Below are 22,160 nucleotides of genomic sequence, written 5' to 3'. Positions count from 1 at the left end.
ACCAAGGACTTTGAAGAGAGTATTAAGTTTAAGAGTGGATCATGCTTGGAGTTTGTTTTATTTGTAAAATTTGGATTTTAATATGAGAATATGGTTTATTGTATTACTTGAGAAATGAACATTTAAAAAAACTTTTAATATAAAACAAAGAGAGATTACTGATGATCCAATCACATATTGGGTCCTTTCTTTTTAATCCTAAAAACTATGAGTACATGATGAAGCAATTCCAGGGAATATTGTAATCAGCTAAACCTACTAATTTTTAAAAATACATGAAAAATCAACTCCTAAAAACTATCAATGAAAAGAACATTGTTTTTATTTGAAGACTATGTTTGGAGTATTCATTCTGTAGGGCACAAATGTTTCATCTGTTCATATATTTTAAATAGTAGTAACAATAAGAATCAAGATTAATTTTTTTGAACATTTATGCTGCACAAGGAAGGTCTGAGAGCTCTACCATCATTAACTCCTTTTGCCCTAGTGACCCTTGGAGACTGGTGCTCTCAGTAAATCTATTTAGAAGTGAGAAATTGAGATGCAGAAGGCAACAACCTAAAGTCACACAAGAAGGACGTGGCAAGGCCAGGAATAAATCCAGGAAGTCTGATGTGAAAACCCAGGTCATCATCAGAGATAGAGGGAATGATAGGTGAAATGGACCCATGTAAATGAACTTCGACAGTGTATCTCAGACATATGGACAAAGAAGGAAGTGCAAATGCCAAAATGATTCCATCAAGGTACTATATTCCAGAAGTTTAGTAGATTAGACAAAGGGGAATCAAGGGACAGGAAGGGGATGGGAATAGGAAAGACAGTGGAATGAATTAGACATAACTTTCCTATGTACCTATATGAATATACCACCAGTGAAACTCCACATCATGTACAACCAGAAGAATGGGATCCTAATTGGAATAAGTTATAGTCCATGTATGTATCATATGTCAAAATACCCTCTACTGTCATGTATACCTACAAAGAACAAATTAAAAAAAATTTTTTAAAACAAGCCAAATATGAATAAATTTTTAAAAGGTACTGTATTCCAATTGTTGGCATGGCAAATGTAAACTAATAAGTTTTCACTCATAAATTTCTAACACATTAAGGAAAATATTCTAAAGTTCATTCTCTGCTTATTTATTTCTTCACTTTAGCATACATACCATAAACAATGAGAAATTAAGAATCCAGGAATGAGCAAGCAAGATACTACTAAAGAATATCATATATTGAGAGAGGCAGTTTATAAAACAAATATTTAATAATGACAGTGATGAGTGCTGCAAAGATATTGCTTCCCTGAAAAGGCAACATTTCAGGGGAGACTGCCTGGAAAAGAATTAAGCAGAGTGTGTTGAAGAGCAATCTGAGTAGAGAGAATACCAGTTGTTTCCTATGGTCAAGGAGCAGAAGGATCAGTGGGTGGGGTGGAGTACAGTGAGGATGGGCTGTTTCGTTGTCATGGAAATCAACCAGAAATGTCCCTTAGTTGGACTCTCTGCTTTTAAAAAGAATACCCATTATTCAAAACCTGTCTCAAATGCTTATCCCCTTTCTTACCCCTGACCTCAAGTGGCTACTATTTCCCTCTCCAAACTCCCAAGAGCAGGTTGGTTAAATCTGTTTTTCAATACCCAAATCCATTATAATCCAAGACTGATTTATTTTACCATATATATGAGCGACGAATTCCCAAATATAAAACCATTGCTTCCTAACTTCTGATTCCCCTGGATCCCTGGGAAAGTTCAGAGAGGTATTCAGTTATATGCTAAACTTAATTGTTGAATTAAAGAAAATTTAAAAATAAAAACATTTATTGAAAGATGGTATCTTGGAAATTAGTATTTCTTTCAAAATGAGTATGCATATTATCATGAGAATAAGACTTTATATTCTAAATCACAAAAGTATGTTCCTAATTTACTCATTCAACAAGTATTAGCTAATTCCTGTTATATTTAAAATAATTTGGCATAGATTATCATCATAGAATGCTGTTTTCCTGAATCAGCACTCTAAAGTACAAAGCAAATGGAGGGAAAAAAAAAAAAAAAAAAATCTCTCAACTAGGACTTCACATATTTTCCAGAGTCAAAGGCAGCAGCACGACAGACCAGGAGCAGATTTATAAACCACACATTCATAGGTTGCCTTCCTGGTTAGGACATAATTTATAAACTGAATTGCTGTCTCTAGTACAATCTTTGCTTATGAGGACTCCTATATTCACCTTCTATAGCAGAATCAGCATTAATATAGGCCACTCCACGTTCTTGAAGGACTCTGGAATTCTCCTATCACAAAAAGACAAGAAAAACCCACCTTTAAACATAATCATAACTACTCCCTCCCCCCACCAAAAGGCACATTAAATGTAGATTTCTGAATGAAATAGGCCCATTTTAACCACAAATTAAGTGTATAAGATTCTCAAAAGAGTTGGATTAAAAGAATTCAATGAAGGTTACCAGTTAGAAACCACAAGTAAAACTTTAAAAAACTAACATTTAAGATAAAGTTATCCACATATTTATGTACATGGAAAAGGAGTTAACCATGTGGTAGTTTGTCCATAGATGAGAATAAAAATTCTCTCAGCAAACATGAAATGACCTGGGAGACTTTTCAGTGGAAATCTTCCTACAAACACCTCATTATTTAAGCAAAAATCTTGCCTCATTCACAGGGAATAAGCTATTTCAAATTCATGGGTTGAAAAATTTATGAAGTTGACTCATGTAGACATGGTCAAGTTCTCTTGTAGGATGGCTCCACCTACTGGTAAATATTGATAATTGACCATTTTAGAACACTAGCAGGAAGTGTAGCAAAATGTTAAGATATTAGTGTCCAAAATACACAATTTCTTCAGAATTCTGACTGTAACATAAAAATGAAAATAAATATGTAACTCTGAATGATAAAAATAATTTGAAAGGGCCAAATTATACAAATTATATACATTTAAGCTCTTTCTGATGCCAGCACAACTCTTTCTTGTAAAAAGCTTCACCTCATTCTATGAGAACACTATTTTTCCCCTAAGGAAAATGGAAGTTTACAGGGCTGAATATAATACCTGGAGTACAGTAGAAGTCAAATAAGTATTTACAGCATGACAAGAAGTTAATGGAATAAATATCAATGTTGCATATATTTACTTTATAGTTAATGTTCCTATTATGCAAAGCCAAAAATATATGCAGATAAAATTACTATGAGGGGCCATAGTAAATATGCTATAATGGTACTTTCTGCTTCATTTTTAGTATGGTTTAATTATATAGTAGTTCTTATGATATAAGAAAGATGAAAAGTAGACCTTATTATATGAGTTCCATGGGGTAATTAAATGTGGTTAGCAATATTAGGAGCAAGTTTGGAAAACATAGTGGTCTCATGATAGAAACAAAACACATTTTGATGTTTGGTTTCTATTGTATCCATTTATTTACTATAACACTCCCAGAAAACAGAGATAAGTTAATTTTGACAACTGACATTGTGGTCTCTAAATAATTTAAACAAAAATTAGATCTTCAGTGACATAAAAGTTTTACTTGTTGAAATTTGAGTAGGGATTTATTGCTTCAAATATTTTTGAAAAAACCTTGAGCATTTTCTCACTGAATTCACTGTATTTACAGGTTTAACTATTAACTCCTAATTGCTTTATTTTGGTTTGGTTTGTGGTGCTGGGGATCAAACACAGGGCCTTGTGCTCACTAAGCAAATGCTCTAGAACTGAGCTACATCCCAGTCGGCTGCTTTGTTTTTGTGAAAATTTACATTGTAGCAAATTATTGACAAACCTCTGCCCACTCAGTAGAACCAAGAAGACCAAATTCTTCTGCATCCCAGCTTGCAAACAAAATTGTTCTTCTAGGCCTCCATCCTAAAATATATGTGCATATATATATATAAATACTGGGAAAAATGCACACTCTATCCCAGACATTATAAAGCCCAAATGGGGGAAAACAAAAAAATATAAAACAAAATGAAAACATCATCATTTGTTGATTCGGAAGGATAAATTCTGAATTTAAGACTCTTAAAATAATTTAGTTTTGTAAGATTTTAAAGGTGATTTGTCAAAATGAAAGAGCTTGATTAAAAAGGGAGAACTATAGACACAGTAAAAGTCTTAATAGATTTTTGACAATTGGCTATGCATAGGAAGTCATTCTGGTCTGCAGCTGCCTAAAGGGAAAGAAGATATTGCTAGGTGAAGCCGGTGTTCTGACAACCTGTGGAACTGAGGGAAAATCCTTTCCAACTCTTCCCTGTGGTTCTGACAACATAAGCTCAGTGTCAGCTGACTGTGTGATTTCACTCGAGCCTCTGGCTGAATTAGTCAACAGGGGCTCCATTAGCAACAGCAATACCTGTTGCTGCTAAAAAACATAATTCAGTGGGGGAGGTCTTATGGCTTGGAGGTAATAGATTTTGACCTTGGAGTTAAAGAACGATCTTGTTCAAACCTTGGTTCTGTCACTTGCAAGAGGTGTGACTGAGGGCAAGTTTTTCAAACTGACCTTGTTCATCTGCTCATCACACCAGGGTAACAGAGTAAAGGTGAAGTCACTACTTGACTATTGGGAGGGTTAAAGGGAGCAATCTCAAAGAGCGCCTGGTCATCCAAAAATTCTAAGCTGTCACTGTTAGTAAATATTTCATGTGAGTTTATTAAGAAGGCTTATCCTATAGCTATTGAATTTAGCATCCTGTTTTTATCAAGTTTGTTAATAACATTATTCAAATTTCCTATTCATTATTATTTTTTATCATTTCCTTCTTTCAGTATACTCTATAATTGCCACAGAGATGTTTTGCATTTATCACAGGGATTTTCCTGAGTCATGTCAAATCATGAAAAATTTTTGCGAGTGTAGTAGAGATTGAATCTAGGACACTTAACCAGTAAGCCACAACCCCAGACTTTTTAAAAAATTTTATCTAGAGACAGGGTCTCACTAAGTTGCTTAGGGCCTTGCTAAGGCTTTGAACTTGTGAACCTTCTGCCTTAGCCTCCTTCACTGCTGGGATTACAGGTGTGCGCCACCATGCCTGACTCAAATCATGAAATTTTTGTAATAAGATTAAACACTACTAATTTATGAAACATGTAAATTCAGGTCTTCATCATTTTATTTTCTTAAAATCTAAGATACCTGTGTGGAGAAAAGAATGGAGAACCCTTATGCTTCATTTTAATTGGAGACAATATGGTTTTGTGGACTAAAATTCAAAGAAATTTGAGTTTAAACTTCGATTCTCTCACTGGGCCACACATTACCTACATGACCCTGGTAAAATTACTTAATTCTCTAAGCTTGATTAACATCTGTAAAATGAGTACTAAATTAACTATGTAAACTTCTTCGTGGTTGTTAGTAAGTCAAAGAAAGTCATATATATGAAAACACTGTTTCTCAGAGAAAATAAATAGCATGCAAACTAAACATACTTTCACTGTTGATTTTACTATTGCTTAAATAAAATGTTTGCATCGTATGGCCCTCAGACACCTGGTTTGTAGGGTCAGAAAAGAAAATGAAATTGCTGCTCTCAAGGTATAACAATTACTTTAAAAGAAACCACTGAAACTACACATTTTATTTTGGTTTTCATATAAAGATTCTAAAATGACTGGTTAAGAGTCTGACCGGGAATGGGAGAGTGCAGATACCTAACAGGGAATAGAATCCCATTAGGCAGCAAGACTAGTATTTCTCTGGGCAGAGCCTCTATCTCCATAGTTACTTAGTCCTCATGACATGAGCACTGAGAATGGAGGAGCTCAGGAATTTCTGCTTGCAGCTCTGTGACAGAGAAGCTTTGGCTTATGACCTATTCTGGTGTGTCCACTAGAAGAACCTGGCTACATCTTCTTGGTTACCAAGAGCAGCCAAGTACAGTGCAATTCTTTTATGTCAGATTATCATTTAATTTATGCTACCAATAATATCAATAATCTTTAATAAATTAAAATTAATAAACAATAAATTATCTAATATTAATGGCTGTCTTAAATTTTGACCAATACATAGCAATGGTATTTTCAAACTAACATTACAGAAAACTTAATTGAGACTCGAAGAGGTTGATCATTTGCTCTTTGTTTATATTACCTTCCTTTTTCAGTGTTCCAAAGCTCCTCACAATTTCATGAACAACAGCTGCTCCACTCTGAGGGTCAATGCCCCCAAAGACCCATGAGTCTCGGTGACCTCCAAGAATGACATATCTGTCTAGAAAGCAACATTGCAAGACTGTGACTTCACTTCAATAATGGAGCAAATTGCAAATAATTCAATAGCATCTAAACACAGAGCACATGAATTCAAGAAAAATAGCAAGATTCCTGAAACCTTGTGCAAATGTGCTGTTTTGTTCTGATTTTAATATGCTTAGTCTATCTAAAGAAGGTATGAATGTGATAGAGAAGTTCATACCTCAATGTATTACTGTAATCAAAAGTATATGAACACTTATATGAAAGTACAAAATTACCCTTACCCACCTTTTAAATTCTCTACTACTCTCTCTTCCCTTACCACTTCCTTTCCAAAATTTTTAGAGTGAGAAAACACAATTTCCTACTTCCTACTCTTACCAAATTTTCAAGGTACAGGTCCCAAATTTTCCCCTCTGTGAACTTCAGTCTTTTATAGAAAAAGGGAATTGCTCTATCTACCCCATTCTCAGAGCAAGTTTCCATATCTGATAAAGTACTGATTACAGTTGAATGTATGGCTCTCCTTCCAAACTAGGGGCCCCTCATTCCAAGTCTTTTTTGAAGATGTTTAGCACAGTGCCCACACAAAATAAGATGCAATTAAGAGCTAGTTATACATAGTTCAGTACTCGCTTGAAGGAAATCAGTATTCTTGATCTCTTGTAGGAAGCATAAGCAATTTATTTCTATCTATTTTGGTAAGAAATGTATAACCAACCAGTTCCTATGGAACTGAAACATACTGAACTAAGGTTATACTATACATAAAATGTATTAATCAGCAGATCATCTGAAAAACTATGGAACTCATGTGTCCAGATACTGTCAATTACTTTAGTTGTGGAAAATAAAGAATTCATTAACTTAAGGTTACCTTAGTTTTCTGAACATTTCCTTTTGTGCAGATGTTTGTAGTCATGATCAAATATTTTCTTTTATAAAATATATGGCAAGCAAATCCAGAAAACTTAGAGAAACACCTCAAAACTCTCCTGTCCATCTTGCTTTGATTCTTTGACTGAAACACTCATACTTTATCCCTCACTTCACTTATCCACCCAACCTAGCCCAAATGTTCACTTTTCTTTTCTTTACAACATGTATAACAATACAATGTTGCATCATATATATCTATTTTGTGTTTAGGTAAATTGCATTAGGACAATGTGTCATATTCTTTGTTCATATTATGCTCCCAGAGCTCAGAGCACTATCTGGCACATAAGAGTTGCTCACTCAGTATTTGCTGAGCAAATAGTTAATTTACCTGGTTCCACAGCTCCTCTGAGGGTACCAATCACATTGTAAATCCTCGTCACCTCACTGTTGGAATGGATGTGCATCTTTATTTTTCTAACACAAAGAGAAAGGGCACATTCTTAAAAATGCTGGTTCTCAGATTAACACCACAATTTTTATATCTTCATCACTGTTCAAATTACATTAGTCAATTTTAATGTTCTAAAAGTATAGCCCTCTTCAACCTCTGGTTTTGTTTTTTACTGGTGCTATATACATTTTACTTTTTTATGTCAGTCTCTATAATTTTAGTCTTTTAAAAGAGCTGCATTAAAGAGTTAAAATAGTCTCTTAACTGTGTAGAAAAGTTTCCAGTAAAGCCAGGTCCCACATTATAAGGCACGTTGAGACCTCCTTTCCAGCTGCTATCTGGTGGTGCTGAGCCACCCATATGTCTGGTTGACAAAAAAAAAAAAAAAAAAAAAAAGTCATTATTAGCTATGGGAAAACTGTGATTTAACAAGTCAAACTGTCAATGAATTTACTTTCTTGAGCATCTGCTTATAATAATGTAAAGCATTTTGAATATAATATGCCATTTAGTACTTATTACAACTCTTATAAGGTAGGTTCTATTATTATTCCCACTTCAAAGATGAGGAGCATGAGGCTAAGTATGATTAGGTAACATACACAAAGTTTTGTGCTGGTAAGTGGTACAGTGGTGCAGTCAAATTATTGAATAGAATTCAAACTCTGTGGTACTGCTCCCAAGAGTAAATTTTAGAAGTGCTCTCCAGAGTATGCCTTGAATAAAGAGTTTGATGTATAACTCTTTGGAATTTTCCCTGATAAATATACTCCCAAATCTGTCTATGGTCATCCCTTACAAAGTGTGTTCACATAACTATATGGAAGAAAGGAGGAACAAAGGAAAGAAAGGATTTTGTCTCATTCAGAAGTCCCTAAAGGCTTTGTGCTTTTTTTTTTTTTTTTTTTTTTTAATTTGAAAAGGTAGGATTCAGTTGGACTAGGCACTACATGCCATCAGCTCCCTGTAATCTTTCAGTAGGAGACGGAGAAAGGTAATATGTAATGTTTATGGAATGGTGTGATTCTTGTCAATTCCCTTCAACATAGCTACCCTTGCTATATCAGAGCATGGGTTGAGTTCTTAGCTTGGGTATGAAATCAAACATCTTCACTGAACAGCAACAGATAGATGAATGTGGTCCAAAACAAACAGGAAACTGAAAGTTCAGTGTATGCAATTTCTACCTCAACTATAAATAGATTTTAATGAAAATCTAGCTGTAAGGCAGAAACAGTCTTCGAGAGTAAATACATCCTCTTTTTTTGTTTTCCCTTTCTCACTAGGAAGTTTGGCTAATAAATAGAACTTCTAGTAATATGTAACTTATTTATGTACAATAAATTTCCACACAAAATCATCTATTACTATGAAGAGGAATTTTGCAGTGTTAGAAAACATAATCAGAAGAGCAAAATATTGAATATGCAAAGAAATTGTAAGAGGCAAGGAAAGAATACACACATACTTGACTATATATAAAATATTTCTGCAACTTTATACTATCATTAACATTCATAGAAATGAATGGAAGGGAATCTTTTTACTGTAAATCTTTTCAAGTTGTCACTCTGTCAATGTATTTCCTTTTCAAAATAAACATGAAAAATAAAACAAGGTAAATTCATCAAGAAGAATAATAGGCAATTGTGTATTATAACATAAGAAAGGAAATAAATAGTCCCTATTCTCACGAAATAATAAAATATGCTGGAATGGTAGTGGTCCCACAAGGACAGGTAAACAGATAATAGAACAGAAATATGGTTATGTGTAAGAATCTAATAACAGATGAAGAATATAGCACCTAGTCACAGAGAACAGAGGGTTTAGTCAAACTGTAAAGATATCAGACAATGTGAATAAATTTTGAAAATATCTCTGAAAGGATTTTTAGATGATACTCAGTAATATATTTATAGTGTTGAATTTTAAAAATTTGTATTATAGTATATTCATTTTATTTGACCATTTGGCAAAGATTTATTGTCTACCTTTCAAAATGCACTTTGTTCTACTTGACAAGGAATATAACTATGTATAACACACGATCTTTCCCAAGTCACTCAGAGGATGGTACATATAAAACCAACTACAATATAAAAAAGAACATGACAGACAATAGATAAGTTCTACAGAATAAGCACAAAAGTGCTTAATTCAACTTGTTGGATCAGGAACAACTTTCTAAAGGAGATTTCACTCTGTTGGATTTTAAAGGATAGGCATGGGAAGATGAAGGCAAAGGACCCTCCAGGGACAAGTTACAAGATAGAGAAGTGTGACAACAGATAACTATGGGGCAAGTGTTAAGGCTTGGTGACAAATCTGACTGGGGTATGATCAAGGTACTTGAGAGAGAGGTTTGAAAAGTACTGGAACTTGGATTCTTAGAATGTGCTTTACCCTCCTGCTGAATGCAACTAAAATTCCTGTTGGCAGGAGTGTGTATAAATGAGCTTGGAGGGAGATGAGAATATAAAACAGTTACAGATCTAACAGCCAAAGAATGACACAGTGGTGAATTCCCACTGTGGCTGTCTTTTGGGTTCATACATCCACACTTGAAGCCATTGCTGATGAAATACCAGAAACAGTATGTGCACGTACACTCAAAGGCAGACTAATTCCAAATTCCTGTCAAGTGCATATGAAATAGTTTTCAGGATTGACAATATGTTAGGCTATAAAACAAGTCTGAATAAATTTAAGAGGTTGAAATCATGCAACCCTTTTATTGCAAATATACTCACTCCTTTCATTAATCCAACCACAATAGAAAGAATCTCAAGGTCAACAGTAGATGGAAATTTGAGAAACTCACAAATATATGGAAGTTCAACAACTGACTTTGAAATGACTAATGAGTGAGAAAAGTGCTTATAAAAATGTGGAAGGAAATGGTATCATCCTCACATTGCTGAGAGGATGGAAAGTGGTACAGTCACTCTGCACATGGCTTGTTAGTTTCATATGGAAGTGAGCGAGCTATTATCATGTGACCCAGCAACTGTACTCCAGAGAAATGAAATGTTATGCTGATACAGAAATATATATCCAATCATCCATAGAAGCTTTATGCATATAACTACAGACTGGCAACAATACAGTTGTCGTTCAGTTGGTGAATGCTTAAAGTATGGTACCACTATACAGTGAATTACCACTCAGCAATAAGAAGAGAGTAGCTATTTATATGTAGAACAATTTGGACAGTTTAATAGAAGCTGACTTAACATGAGCTAAATGGCATTTGTAATTTTTCTACCTAGTAATTCTACTACAGGGTTAGGGCACAGCTGATATTGACTTAGTCAATCAGAGAAACTAATTAAGAGGTATGATTAAATAAACCTCACATCTAATTCTACAAGGTTTTGTAACAGTGGTTCACTTTATACTTTGAGTATAGTAGCCCTTGCTGATCTGTCACTGCAACTGATTTTTAAATGGACATGTTTCTTTTCCTCTCTCCCTGCTCCTCTCTAATCTCTACCTCTCCCTAATCTCAAGAAACAGGATTACCTTTCTTCCCCATTTTAGACAGATTTATCTGTCCTTGAGTACACACCCACCATAAGAACGAAGTAATTCAAACTTTGGGGATGGTACCAGAAGATCTCAGAAATGACTATCTTTCAAATTAACAAGGGAATTACAACTCCAGCAAAGAATACATGGACTGTAGTCTTTGAATCACCTCTATAATTATAAGCCCCCTGTTCCTGCTGATGGGCAGAATCATAGATTTTGGGACAGTAATTCCCTGTGTTTCTCCTTTGCTAGCAAAGCAATAAACTTTCTTTTTCCTTTTTCTCAAAACAGTCCCCTTGTTATTGGATTGGCATCAGGGACCAGGACTGAGCTTTCAGCAACAGTTTCATGCATTCCTTTCCTAATCACAAACAATATGAATTCATTTTTTAAACTTTTATATAACTTGGATCATCTAAGACATTGATTTGAAATCTGTCTTTTTAACTCATTAGTGTATCACAAACATATTCCATAGCACTGAATAGTATACAATATACTTGTGTCTATTCGTGTACCACCATAGTCAGTAACATATTTGAGTACTTATCAATTGTTGAAGTTTTATTTTGTTGATAGCACAAGTTATGTAATAATTATTTTCATTTTCTAAATTCAAAAACACTAAGACTTTATTTACTAATATATTTAGATAAATGCATGGTTCATAATGCACTCAAAAGTTCTACCTGATCCCCAATCATAATTGAAGTGACAAAGTTAAAGTCCTGTTATGGTTTAGATGTTAGGCATACCCCAAAAGCTCTTGTGTGAAAATATCCAAGAAAGTTTAGAGATGAAATTTTTGAGTTATGAGAGGTTTAACTTAATCAGCGAATTAATCCTCTGATAGGAATTAACTGGGTAGGAACTGTTAATACCTCGAGAGAATTAGGTTGTGACTATAGGGGGGGGCAGGGGGGAAGGGGGTCCCTGGAGGCAGGTCTTGTGGGGCATATATTTTGTCCTTGTTGAGCAGAGCTCTCTTTGGTTGCTTCCTGATATCATGGACTGCTTTCTTCTGCCACACCCTTTCTCCATGATATTCTGTCTCACCTCAAGGCCCAGGGAATAGAGTCGGCCATCTATGGACTAGACTGTGAGCCCCCAAATCAACTTTTCCTCCTCTAACTATTCTCATCAGGTCCTTTAATCACAGTAGCAAAAAAACTGACTAAAATATGGCCCCAAAGGAAAAACAAAACAAAACAAAACACAAATTCAGGGTACTTCCTTAACCCTCTTAAATTGACACATACCTCCAAATCTCTAGATATCAGTCTGGTCACCTGAATAAATAAGGGCCTTGCATACTAGGTTAAAAAAAGGTTTCTCATAGATGCTAGAATACAAGGAGTAAGAATGCTTTGGATTCAAAGGAAAAAAAGGACAAACTGGACATATGTTTTCGTCTTTACGAATATCACTTTCAGAAAAACTAGTGACCTCTCCCCTCCAAAAACATAGTGGAGAAGAAGGGACATTCAGATGGAAGAAAGTGGGGCAAGAAAAGGGAAAGCTTTCCAATGCCAGGCTAAACAGTAACATTATTTGAAGACGTTTCAGTAATCAAAGCAGAGAGGGAAAGGGCATAGAAATAAAAACAAAATGGAAATACCACTCGCATTGTTTTATTCTGGGTCCTTCAAGAAGTAAGAAATAGACAGGCACAGTGGTGCATGCCTGTAGTCCAAGTAGCTCAGGAGGCTGAGGCAGGAGGATCTTGAGTTCAAAGTCAGCCTCAGCAAAAGCGAGGCACTAAGCAACTCAGTGAGAGCCCTGTCTCTAAAGAAAATACAAAATAGGGCTGGGGATGTGGCTCAGTGGTCGAGTGCCCCTGAGTTCAAACCCCATCCCCCCCCCCAAAAAGAAGTAAGAAGTAAGAGAAACAGATGAATAAGACATTTATTAGGGGCAAAGACTGTGATTTATTAGGGGCAAAGTAGAGAGGTAGGGAAGGTTCAGAAAGCCAGCATACTGCAGTGCTGTTCTGACACAAAGTAAAGGAGAAAGGGAAGAGGATGGGGCAGTGGTGCAGTTTCTATTTGAGCAAATTGTCAAGAGGTCCTCAAGTCAAAGTCTCATATCTGAGGAATCCTGTGGTTCCAGAACAAATCTGTTTAAGCACTCTGACACACTCAGTCTACTGTCTGGGAACATCTGGGAGAGGCATGGTTGTGACACAAACCGGAAAGAAGGTTTCAAAGCACAGTGACTGGAGCAATCAATCAATTATGCTCCCTGACGGTAGAGATAGGAGGGTCTTGTTTTGGTGGTGGTCACACATTGGATGTTCATACATAATGTAAATTCCAGAACAGAACAATTATTCTATAAAATCATGATACAATTGCATGCTCCATTCATCTCAGAGACAATCAGTACAAGAAGAAAAAAAAAAAGAAAGAAAGAAAATGACTAATCACAAGAATTACCTAAATACTCAATTATTTCTTCTTGCAAACTTACTCAAGGAGCTTTTGTGCATCATAGTATCCAATTGGATGAACAGGAATATTTGGAAGACCAACAGCCTCTCTAATATCATGTCTATAAGCATATTCTGAAACAACAACAAAAAAGAAACACATTTCTAATAAAAACTCAATCCCTTTCAAATGGGTCTCTATAAATCATATTAAACACATTCTTACTTTGATCTATTGGATTGGTTAAAAAAAAAAAAACTGATAATTCCAAATGTTAGCAAGAACACAAAGCAACTAAACTCTTCTACATTGCTTTTAAGAGTGCAAATTAGACAATGACTTAGGATAATACTTTTGAAAAGGAACCTTAAGCAGAAATGTGCACTATAGCATAGCAATTCCACAGATAGGTATTTATCCAAAAAAGATGAAAACTTGCACAAAAAATTGCTTAAATCAACCACATTTACACCATTCAACAAATTTCTGACCACAGGAGTATAAATAAACCATGTATAGTCCAACAATAGAATGCTACTCCATTGTTAAAAGGAACACATTATGGATATGCACAATAACATGGAAAATCTCAAATCACTATACTGAGGGAAATAAATGAAGCAAAAATGATCATCTACTGTCTGTTTCCATTTATATGAACATCAAAATGAGGCAAACTAATATATGGTGCTAGATATCAAAATGTGGTTGCTTTGCGGGGATGGAGTACAAATTGACCGGGAAAGGTCATAAGAGGACACTCTGAACATCATGAAAATGTCCTTTAATTTTGGGTGACATTAATGCATGCGATTTTCAAAGTTCATTGAACCAGAGCTGGAGATTCAGTATGCTTGCCTAGCATATGAACCAGACCGTGAGACCCTAGATGCAATCCCCAGTGCTGCAAAATCAAAATAAAAAAGAGAAAAAATAAAAATATATATTGAACTGAATTCAAGATCTCTACATTTTATTGCATATAAATTTTACTGCAAAATAATATACTGGTATTTCTTCAGGTTTAAGAAAAATTAGAACTGTGTTTCCCACAATTATCATTAATTATAAATTTTAACAATTTGGCAAAAGCAAATCGTTTTTATATTAACAAAGTCATTTTGATTTTAAACTGTTTCATATAGTTGTAGTCCTTTACGCTTCCATTTTATATGTTACATTATGTACCTATTACTACAATCAATTGTATAGATTTATATGTACATATATACTTGATCTAGAAGTCTGGTCTCAAAATTCATTTTAGTTATAAGCATTTGAAATCAAAATTTGGAAAACTATGAATTAAACTGCCAGCTGACTTTAAAAAAAAGGTCATGTGATTCTTTAAAAAAAAAAAAAAAAAAGAACTGTGTTTTCCCTTTTTTGTTGTCATTTTCTTCCAGATTTTGAAATTATCTAATAGGCAATCTTAAAAGCTTATTCTTTTCTTGGGCAAAATGACATAATGACATGCTGTGCAGGATATGTTTTCAACAAAAGGGGGTGATGGGTAGCTGAAACAAGACTGACAAAATGCTGGTAACTATCTTCACTTTTGTATATGTTCAAACTATTACATAATAGAAACTAAAATTAAAGGAAGTAGAAAACTTAAAGCCACCAAAGGGAGTTGAATACATGTTAGCTCCAAAGGGATAACATGGCTTCCCCCACAAATCCCATCATTTAAATGTGAAGATAATCAACAGAAACATTCCAATTAATCTTATTTTATTTGGAAGAATTTGCATTTGTTAACCTTGAGAATAAAAAGGTAGAGAAAATTCAGGCAGATTCACATGGTTTTATTGTAGGGTAATGTGTATTGTTTAAAAAAAAAAAGCAAAGAATCTATGACAATGTACCATGTTCTCAAAAGATTTACAAAGCAAAACAGTATATAAGCTTCATAGAAATCCACAATTTGATGGAAAAAACCAGATGAAGAATTAATATATAAATGACATAGATGCTTTGGCAAACTAATTTTTGCAAATCACACAAATTTAGTTCATCTGGAATGACCCAAACTAAATGATCACAGATTTTTGGAAACATGTTCAGATAGTTGAGTACACCTAAAAAACTGAGTTCCTTTTACTAATATTTTACAAGGTGGCATTTAAGCACAAGTACACAGACTCTGGAGCCAGTGTGCCTGAATTTGAATCCTGACTCCCCATTAAGTGGTATTTTATCTCTTGAAGACAGCTTACCTCTTCTAGTCCCAGTTTCCTCCCCTGCCAATAGAGATAATGCCTCCTAGCTTATCGGGGTTGCTGATACATGCACAGTGCTGGCACGTAGGAGATACTCCTTCACAGCCATCACTGAGATCACTGTGCAACAACAGATGTGTGTCTTTCAGGGGTTCTAGATTCCAAACTGTCATTTAATGAGGTTATAAAAAAAAAAAATCTGTGGAAACTATCAATTTAGGGTAAATGTATTTGACAACAAAACCTGATCTGATCTGAACTCATTTGATAGCAAAATCTCACTTGAGCAGATGAGTCTCTTTGTAGTCCATATTTATCCCACTTAATATCAGTATTTATACAATTTGATGCAAATATTGTTTATATACTGGTTTCCTGTGTTCTGTTCCAGCCATCCATGTAAGTGTTATGAATTATGTGGTATATGTACCATGTTACTTTTTAAACATCTGGAAAAGTCTGAACTCCAAAATCTATCAGTCATAGGGATTTCAAATAAGAAACAAGGAACCTGAACTAATAATTTTCAGAAACTCTCTTACTCCTACATGCAAACAAAATTTTTAAAAACACATTCTCAGTCCACTGTGTCAAAGAAAATCCTTAAATAAAATCATTCTAAAATGTGGTTAAGTCTCCTGTAACGACCGAGGCCCAATCACTCACCATTTGCTGGGTAGCCAGGTGTGAGAGGGTCTCCTGCACCATTAAGATTTAAGATATTTCCACGCTGGACACCACGTCCAGGAAGATTCCAACCATCTGGATAGGACTGTACACCAGGAGCAAAATAGTCTGCAGGGTCTGAGTACAGAATGACGGCTTTGGCCCCTGCCAGCTGGGCATTTTTAACCTAGGAAACAGAGTGTACTTCTCTTATGTTAAGTTGGTTGCCCCAGATTTGGTAGTAACACTTTTCAAAATTACACGTAAATGAGTAACCGAGTTTTATGTTCAACCCATTCTCATTGGGCTTACAACAAAGGACTTATTACAGAGAACTGGCTTTTTCTCTTTTCTACTTCGAGTTCTAAAAATGGATGAGTCTTCAGAGCAGGTTTGGAAAATATCCATACATTGGTAGTAAATACTTGGTGTTTCCTTTTGCTGCTCTACAAGTACATAGACTCCTCATGCAGATGATTCTCCTGGTTCTATGGTTGAAAGGGAGTATTTTTGAATTTATTTTCCCAAAAAAGATTTTAAAAACTTAAGAAATCAATTGACTTTAATTTTATAAACTACCACGTGAATTTTGTTTTCTCTTAATATCTATAATAACAATTTATATTAAATTTAATTCAGTAAATATTTTGGGGCATAATATTTAAAACAAAAGTACTGAAACAACAAACCCAATGTGCACTTCTGTGTAGGTCACAGGGGTAACTTACAGGTAGAGAAAAATCTGCTCTGCTTATCCTGGCCCACCACTGGCCAATTCCAGTGGTCCAGTTTAAAACCACTTCCCATAAGCTAGTAAGTGTGTCCTCCCCGTAAGGTGCACATTTACAGAATGTGAGAGGATTATAGTCTTTGGAAAGTTGCAAGAAGACGTAAGATATATTGCATTATACCTCTCCAGATTGGAGGAAAAGGAAAGAGATATTACCTTATTTCCTCTGAAAACTTTCCCATATCTGGCAATCACAATCTTCCCAGAGCAATTGATTTTCATGTCCCTCTCCAGTTTAAAGAAGTCTTCAGTTCGTGCATAGTTAACATACACTAGATCCCCCTGTTGAAATCAGGAATAATTTATCGTAAAATATAAAGGTTTCTCTGCATGAGGGATATTTGATATCTTTGAAAAAAAGAAAGAAGCAAGAACATACAAAAGGATCAAACAACAACAACAACAACATGAGCATCAAATAAGACATACAATGGAGAAGTGAATTTCAGTCAAGACCATTTTTGGCTAGAGACAAATTAAATGTTTGTTTTTAAATGTCTTTTTTCAGAACATATAAAAGTACTGCCCTGGAAAAATCCATATAAATATACACATTGCTGCATGCAATTCAAGGGTAAGGCACCCTAAGTAAAAGAGTCCTTGATGAGAGCTTTACTTTCTTTTTCTTTCTTTTTTTTTAACTTACTGGATTCTTTTATCTATTTATTTATTTTTACAGACTGCATTTTGATTCACTGTACACAAATGGGGTACATCTTTTCGTTTCTGTGGTTGTGCGTGATGTTGGATTCTTAATGAATAAAGAAGACAGAGGATTTGCATTCCTGGCACACTTTATCCCTATAGATTTGCACCCTTAATACAAACACCTGCATACACTTGCCTTTCTACTGTTCAGAGGAAATGAGAGGAAAGCCAAAAGCATCAAACTGCACTACTATGGTTTTTGTGTTTGCTTTGTTTTGGGTAGAGGAAGAATTGTGACCTTCTGGGATGCAATGTTGAGTTGCAACAGAGTCAGAGGGGCCTACTAGCTTTAGTAATGATTGAATTTTTTAAAGCTTGTCATTGAGAGCATTCATATAATGTTATCTGAAATGATGTGGATAAAATCAAATGGATTTTGATTTTGTCAACAACAATACACTCTGGGTTACTCTTCTATCTTAAAACTTATGACAGGTTAAAAAAGATATAACTTACAATTTAGTTTAAATCAAGATACTACTGAGGCAGGGCAATACAAAGCTGCCTATCTTTTGATTAATTATTAGGTTTATAGCTCTATAGTGTAATCATACTCCAATAATGAGTTTTTACTTCCTAATCAGAGAGACACATTTCCACCTCACAATGCATCCTTTTTTTTTTTTTTTTTTAAACCAGCATACTACAGAGATACAGCCACAACAATGTTCATAGCTGCTCAATTAATAATAGCCAGATTGTGGAACCAACCTAGATGTCCTTCAATGGATGAATGGATAAAGAAACCGTGGTATATATATACATACAATGGAATATTACTCAGCCATAAAAAATAATAAAATTTATGGCATTTGCAGGCAAATGGATGAAATTGGAGAATATCATGCTAAGTGAGATAAGCCAATCTCAAAAAATTAAAGGACGAATGATCTCGTTGATAAGTGGATGATGACACATAATGGGGGCTGGGAGAGGAGCAAGAATGGAGGAAGGAGGGACTGTATAGAAGGATAAGAGGGTGGGAGGGGTGGGGGGGGGAGGAAAAAAATAACAGAATGAACCAAAAACTATTACCCTAGGTAAATGTATGATTACACAAATGGTATGCCTCCACTTCATGTACAAACAGAGAAACAAGATGTATCCCATTTGTTTACAATAAAAATGAATTGAAAAAACAGAAAAAAAAAAGAGAGCTTTACTTTCTTCAGAGTTGTATTCACAAATAATAAAGTAATGGGTCTTCACAACCATCAGGTAAGGAAAATGACCTGTGTTATTGGATTCAATTATTCGAATAAGCATGTTCAAGACATCTCTGAGTCTCAACATTCTTATTTGTAAAATAAATTGTTGGGTTAAATCTTCCAACATTTTTTTTTTTGGTACTCCAGTCCCAAAATTAACTTTGAAAAGCAATGTACATATTCACATATTTTACATGAACATCTAAGATTTTTTCAAGTATCTGCAGAGAATGTAATTTCTAGTATACTACAAATAATATTTTAGAAGCAATTTGCATAATTTTTCTATGTACCCAATGGAATTTAAATAAATATGCACATACTTACTATTCAACATCATGCACTTTAAAAAAAAGATATGGACACACTCTACTGTCAGAACTCCATCACTCCTTTTGCTTCTTGACCATTTGTTTTGTGCCCTTTCCCTTCAGCATTTCACTCTGAAATAAACTGCATTTGCTCCGATTCCCCTTTCAGTGAAGAATTCTTGCTTCAGCTACAGGGAAGACTCCCTGTGGAAAGCCTTCAGCTGTCAATCCCTCAAGGATTGCCTCAGCAGCAGATAGTCTCTTTGTGAAGTCTTATCACTTTTGGGGATGTTACACGTTCAGTGGCTGATTGGTGTGAGCATATAAAGACTTGAACATCTCAGTTCAATCTAGGACAATTCCAAAGGGCTCCTCTGGAGCTTTGTATAGGATTAGTCAAGGCTGCCCTTGAGCTAGCCCTGCTGTGTGATTCTCACTCTGCCTAATCCAACTTCTCTTTCTGCCCTGCCACAGGCATTGGTTTCAAGAGAACACTCCTTAACTGTCATCGACTACACTAAATTCAGTTTCAAAATCTATTCTTCTGAACCTAGATATGCTTGAAATTCTCTTATTAATTATGGTCAAATTTCCTCGAATACATATAATGTACAAAATTAAATTTTTAAATATATTTGTTTCCTGGGACAGACTGTTTTAAGAAAATTCTTCAGGAGTAATTTTTTACTATAATTATTAGTAAGTTATTAATATCAAAGTGAGTCTAACAACATCATCATATATATTTCTATGTAGTACCTAAACACAAAATTTAACTAGAAACACATCTCAATGAAATTCATGGGATGCTCTTAAAAATCTGTGGGTGAATTAGTTATTGCTAGAATGACACAGGGATCAACAACAGTTCTATTCACATTTCTTGTTTCCACATATAAGTTCTGATAAAACTTGGATAAGAAAGAAAACAGTTTTGTTACAGAATTGTCACTATATAATATAAACCTTATTCATGGCACAATCCCAAAATCAAACGCTGATCTATTATACAATTTACTTTTAATGATATCAGCTGGAACCTGAATTGGATTCACCTTTATTTTGTTCAACTGCAAGTCATTCAATTTGTGAAATAATCCATTACCTAGCATTTAAAATTGTTTGTCATCTCAACACCGAAAGTAAAATTTTAATTGTCGGTTTCTTTGTAGCCTCAAGAGTCCTACAATGCAGAGAAATGCTTCATTTGTTTTTTGAGGGTATGGGCTGGGTATGTCTTTCATTTGTAAAACAAGAGAAAATGATTATAAATGGGAAGGTAGGGCTAGAGTAGTAACAGGACCTCACCACAGGCTAGTACTCAATTCCATGAAAAAGTACATGGGCAATTGCTGACCTGAAAACAGATTTCCTTAAAACAATCACACACCTGCCCCTAGAAAGTCTTCACAACCCCAGGTTAAAGCCACTGTCCCAAATGATCTCCTATATTCTACAATTTTATTGTGGTTCTAGTTTTCCTTTTTGACCACATTTATCATAGCATATACATACTCAATTTATACCAAATACTAAAAGAGTTGTTTCCAAGCTGATTTTTAAGAATTATTTGACGGATTTGTTGAAGACTTATTATTATGTGTCAGTGTTCTAGGTGGTACAGCAAGCCTGCCCTTGACAGAAGAAGATAACAAGATAATAAACATTAAATTTAATATCTAAACAAATTTTATAGAATATTAAAAGGTGATAAAAGGTCTAGAAAAATTTAAAAGTCAGAGTCGGCAAAGAGTGAACTAGTACTCATATAGGTGCAATTTTAAACAAAATGAGAAAAGTCTAATTGAAAAGATGCCATGCAAATCTTTGCTTTTATAAAAGGAATACTTTCAGTTACTGTATTTCTTCCTAAAACCAATAAAATATATATGCATTGCTAAAGAAAGTACTATATGTCTGGTTTATAATTGTTAGAGTTTAGAATTTTAGAGTACACTCTCACCCTATTTTAACTGTGGCTAAAAAGCCATTAAACCGTTTTATTTTAGGAACAAAAAGCAGCTTGAGTATTCTATTTGAAATTTATCCTCAACACCAACAACATTTAGGAGACTGGTTCTTTAAATATCACTCAGTGGTGGTTATTTGTTGATAAACTGCCAATCTTTCCACAACAAATTATGATGAAGAAGGGATTAGAGAAGACATTAGTTTGAAAATGAAAACAAGTCTAATAGATATTCCCTCCCAGCATTTCTCAAATGGAAGCTGTCACTGTTGGTTAGAAAAAAGCCTTGTTTTCAGACAATGACCTTCTTATAATCTACACTGTACCATTGTTCTGTGCCTGTGAATAAATGCAATCTTGCACTGCTGGCTCTGGGTTTTCCCTGTTTCCTTCGAGCGGCCATCTCCCTGCCTGTGTTCATGGAGCAGAATTGAGAAGCAAAGCGTGGTTCTAGAGCCCTCAGTGACAGCATCACCTAGGACCAACACAATCAGGCTCCAGCCCAGACCTATTGATGCTCAGGGTGGGAACAGAATCTGTGTTACAAACCCTTCAAACTGTTATGACACACACTGAAGTTTGAGAACCACTGGATTGTGTTTTAGGTTACTATATTTATGGAAATTGTCAAATTTCAAATAGACTAAAGCGGAAACCAGATGATTAAAATGTACATTCAAGGGTGACTGGTAGTGAAATCTTATATACACATATGCATATCCATAATTTAAAAG

General features: G+C 34.8%; 1 protein-coding gene across 3 annotated transcripts in view; it reads right to left on the bottom strand.

The window, feature by feature from the left end:
* Positions 1-22,160, bottom strand: part of LOC124960251 (Putative N-acetylated-alpha-linked acidic dipeptidase) — a 48,846-nt gene that overhangs the window by 12,701 nt on the left and 13,985 nt on the right. For 2 of the 3 annotated variants that reach the window (XM_047518947.1, XM_047518949.1), the window contains 8 exons: positions 17,387-17,512; positions 16,441-16,627; positions 13,593-13,686; positions 7,855-7,953; positions 7,527-7,612; positions 6,153-6,272; positions 3,831-3,913; positions 2,249-2,312 (listed from right to left, as the gene is read on the bottom strand). In XM_047518947.1, the coding sequence (XP_047374903.1) occupies positions 2,249-2,312; positions 3,831-3,913; positions 6,153-6,272; positions 7,527-7,612; positions 7,855-7,953; positions 13,593-13,686; positions 16,441-16,627; positions 17,387-17,512 (859 nt within the window). The remainder of the gene's footprint in view (positions 1-2,248; positions 2,313-3,830; positions 3,914-6,152; positions 6,273-7,526; positions 7,613-7,854; positions 7,954-13,592; positions 13,687-16,440; positions 16,628-17,386; positions 17,513-22,160) is intronic. The other variant, XM_047518948.1, reaches the window with a different exon arrangement.

This window comes from Sciurus carolinensis, chromosome 11 (assembly GCF_902686445.1).
Source record: "Sciurus carolinensis chromosome 11, mSciCar1.2, whole genome shotgun sequence".
Lineage (NCBI taxonomy): Eukaryota > Metazoa > Chordata > Mammalia > Rodentia > Sciuridae > Sciurus > Sciurus carolinensis.
The sequence above is the reverse complement of the archived record's forward strand: the minus strand, read 5'-3'. Positions and strand labels throughout refer to the sequence as shown.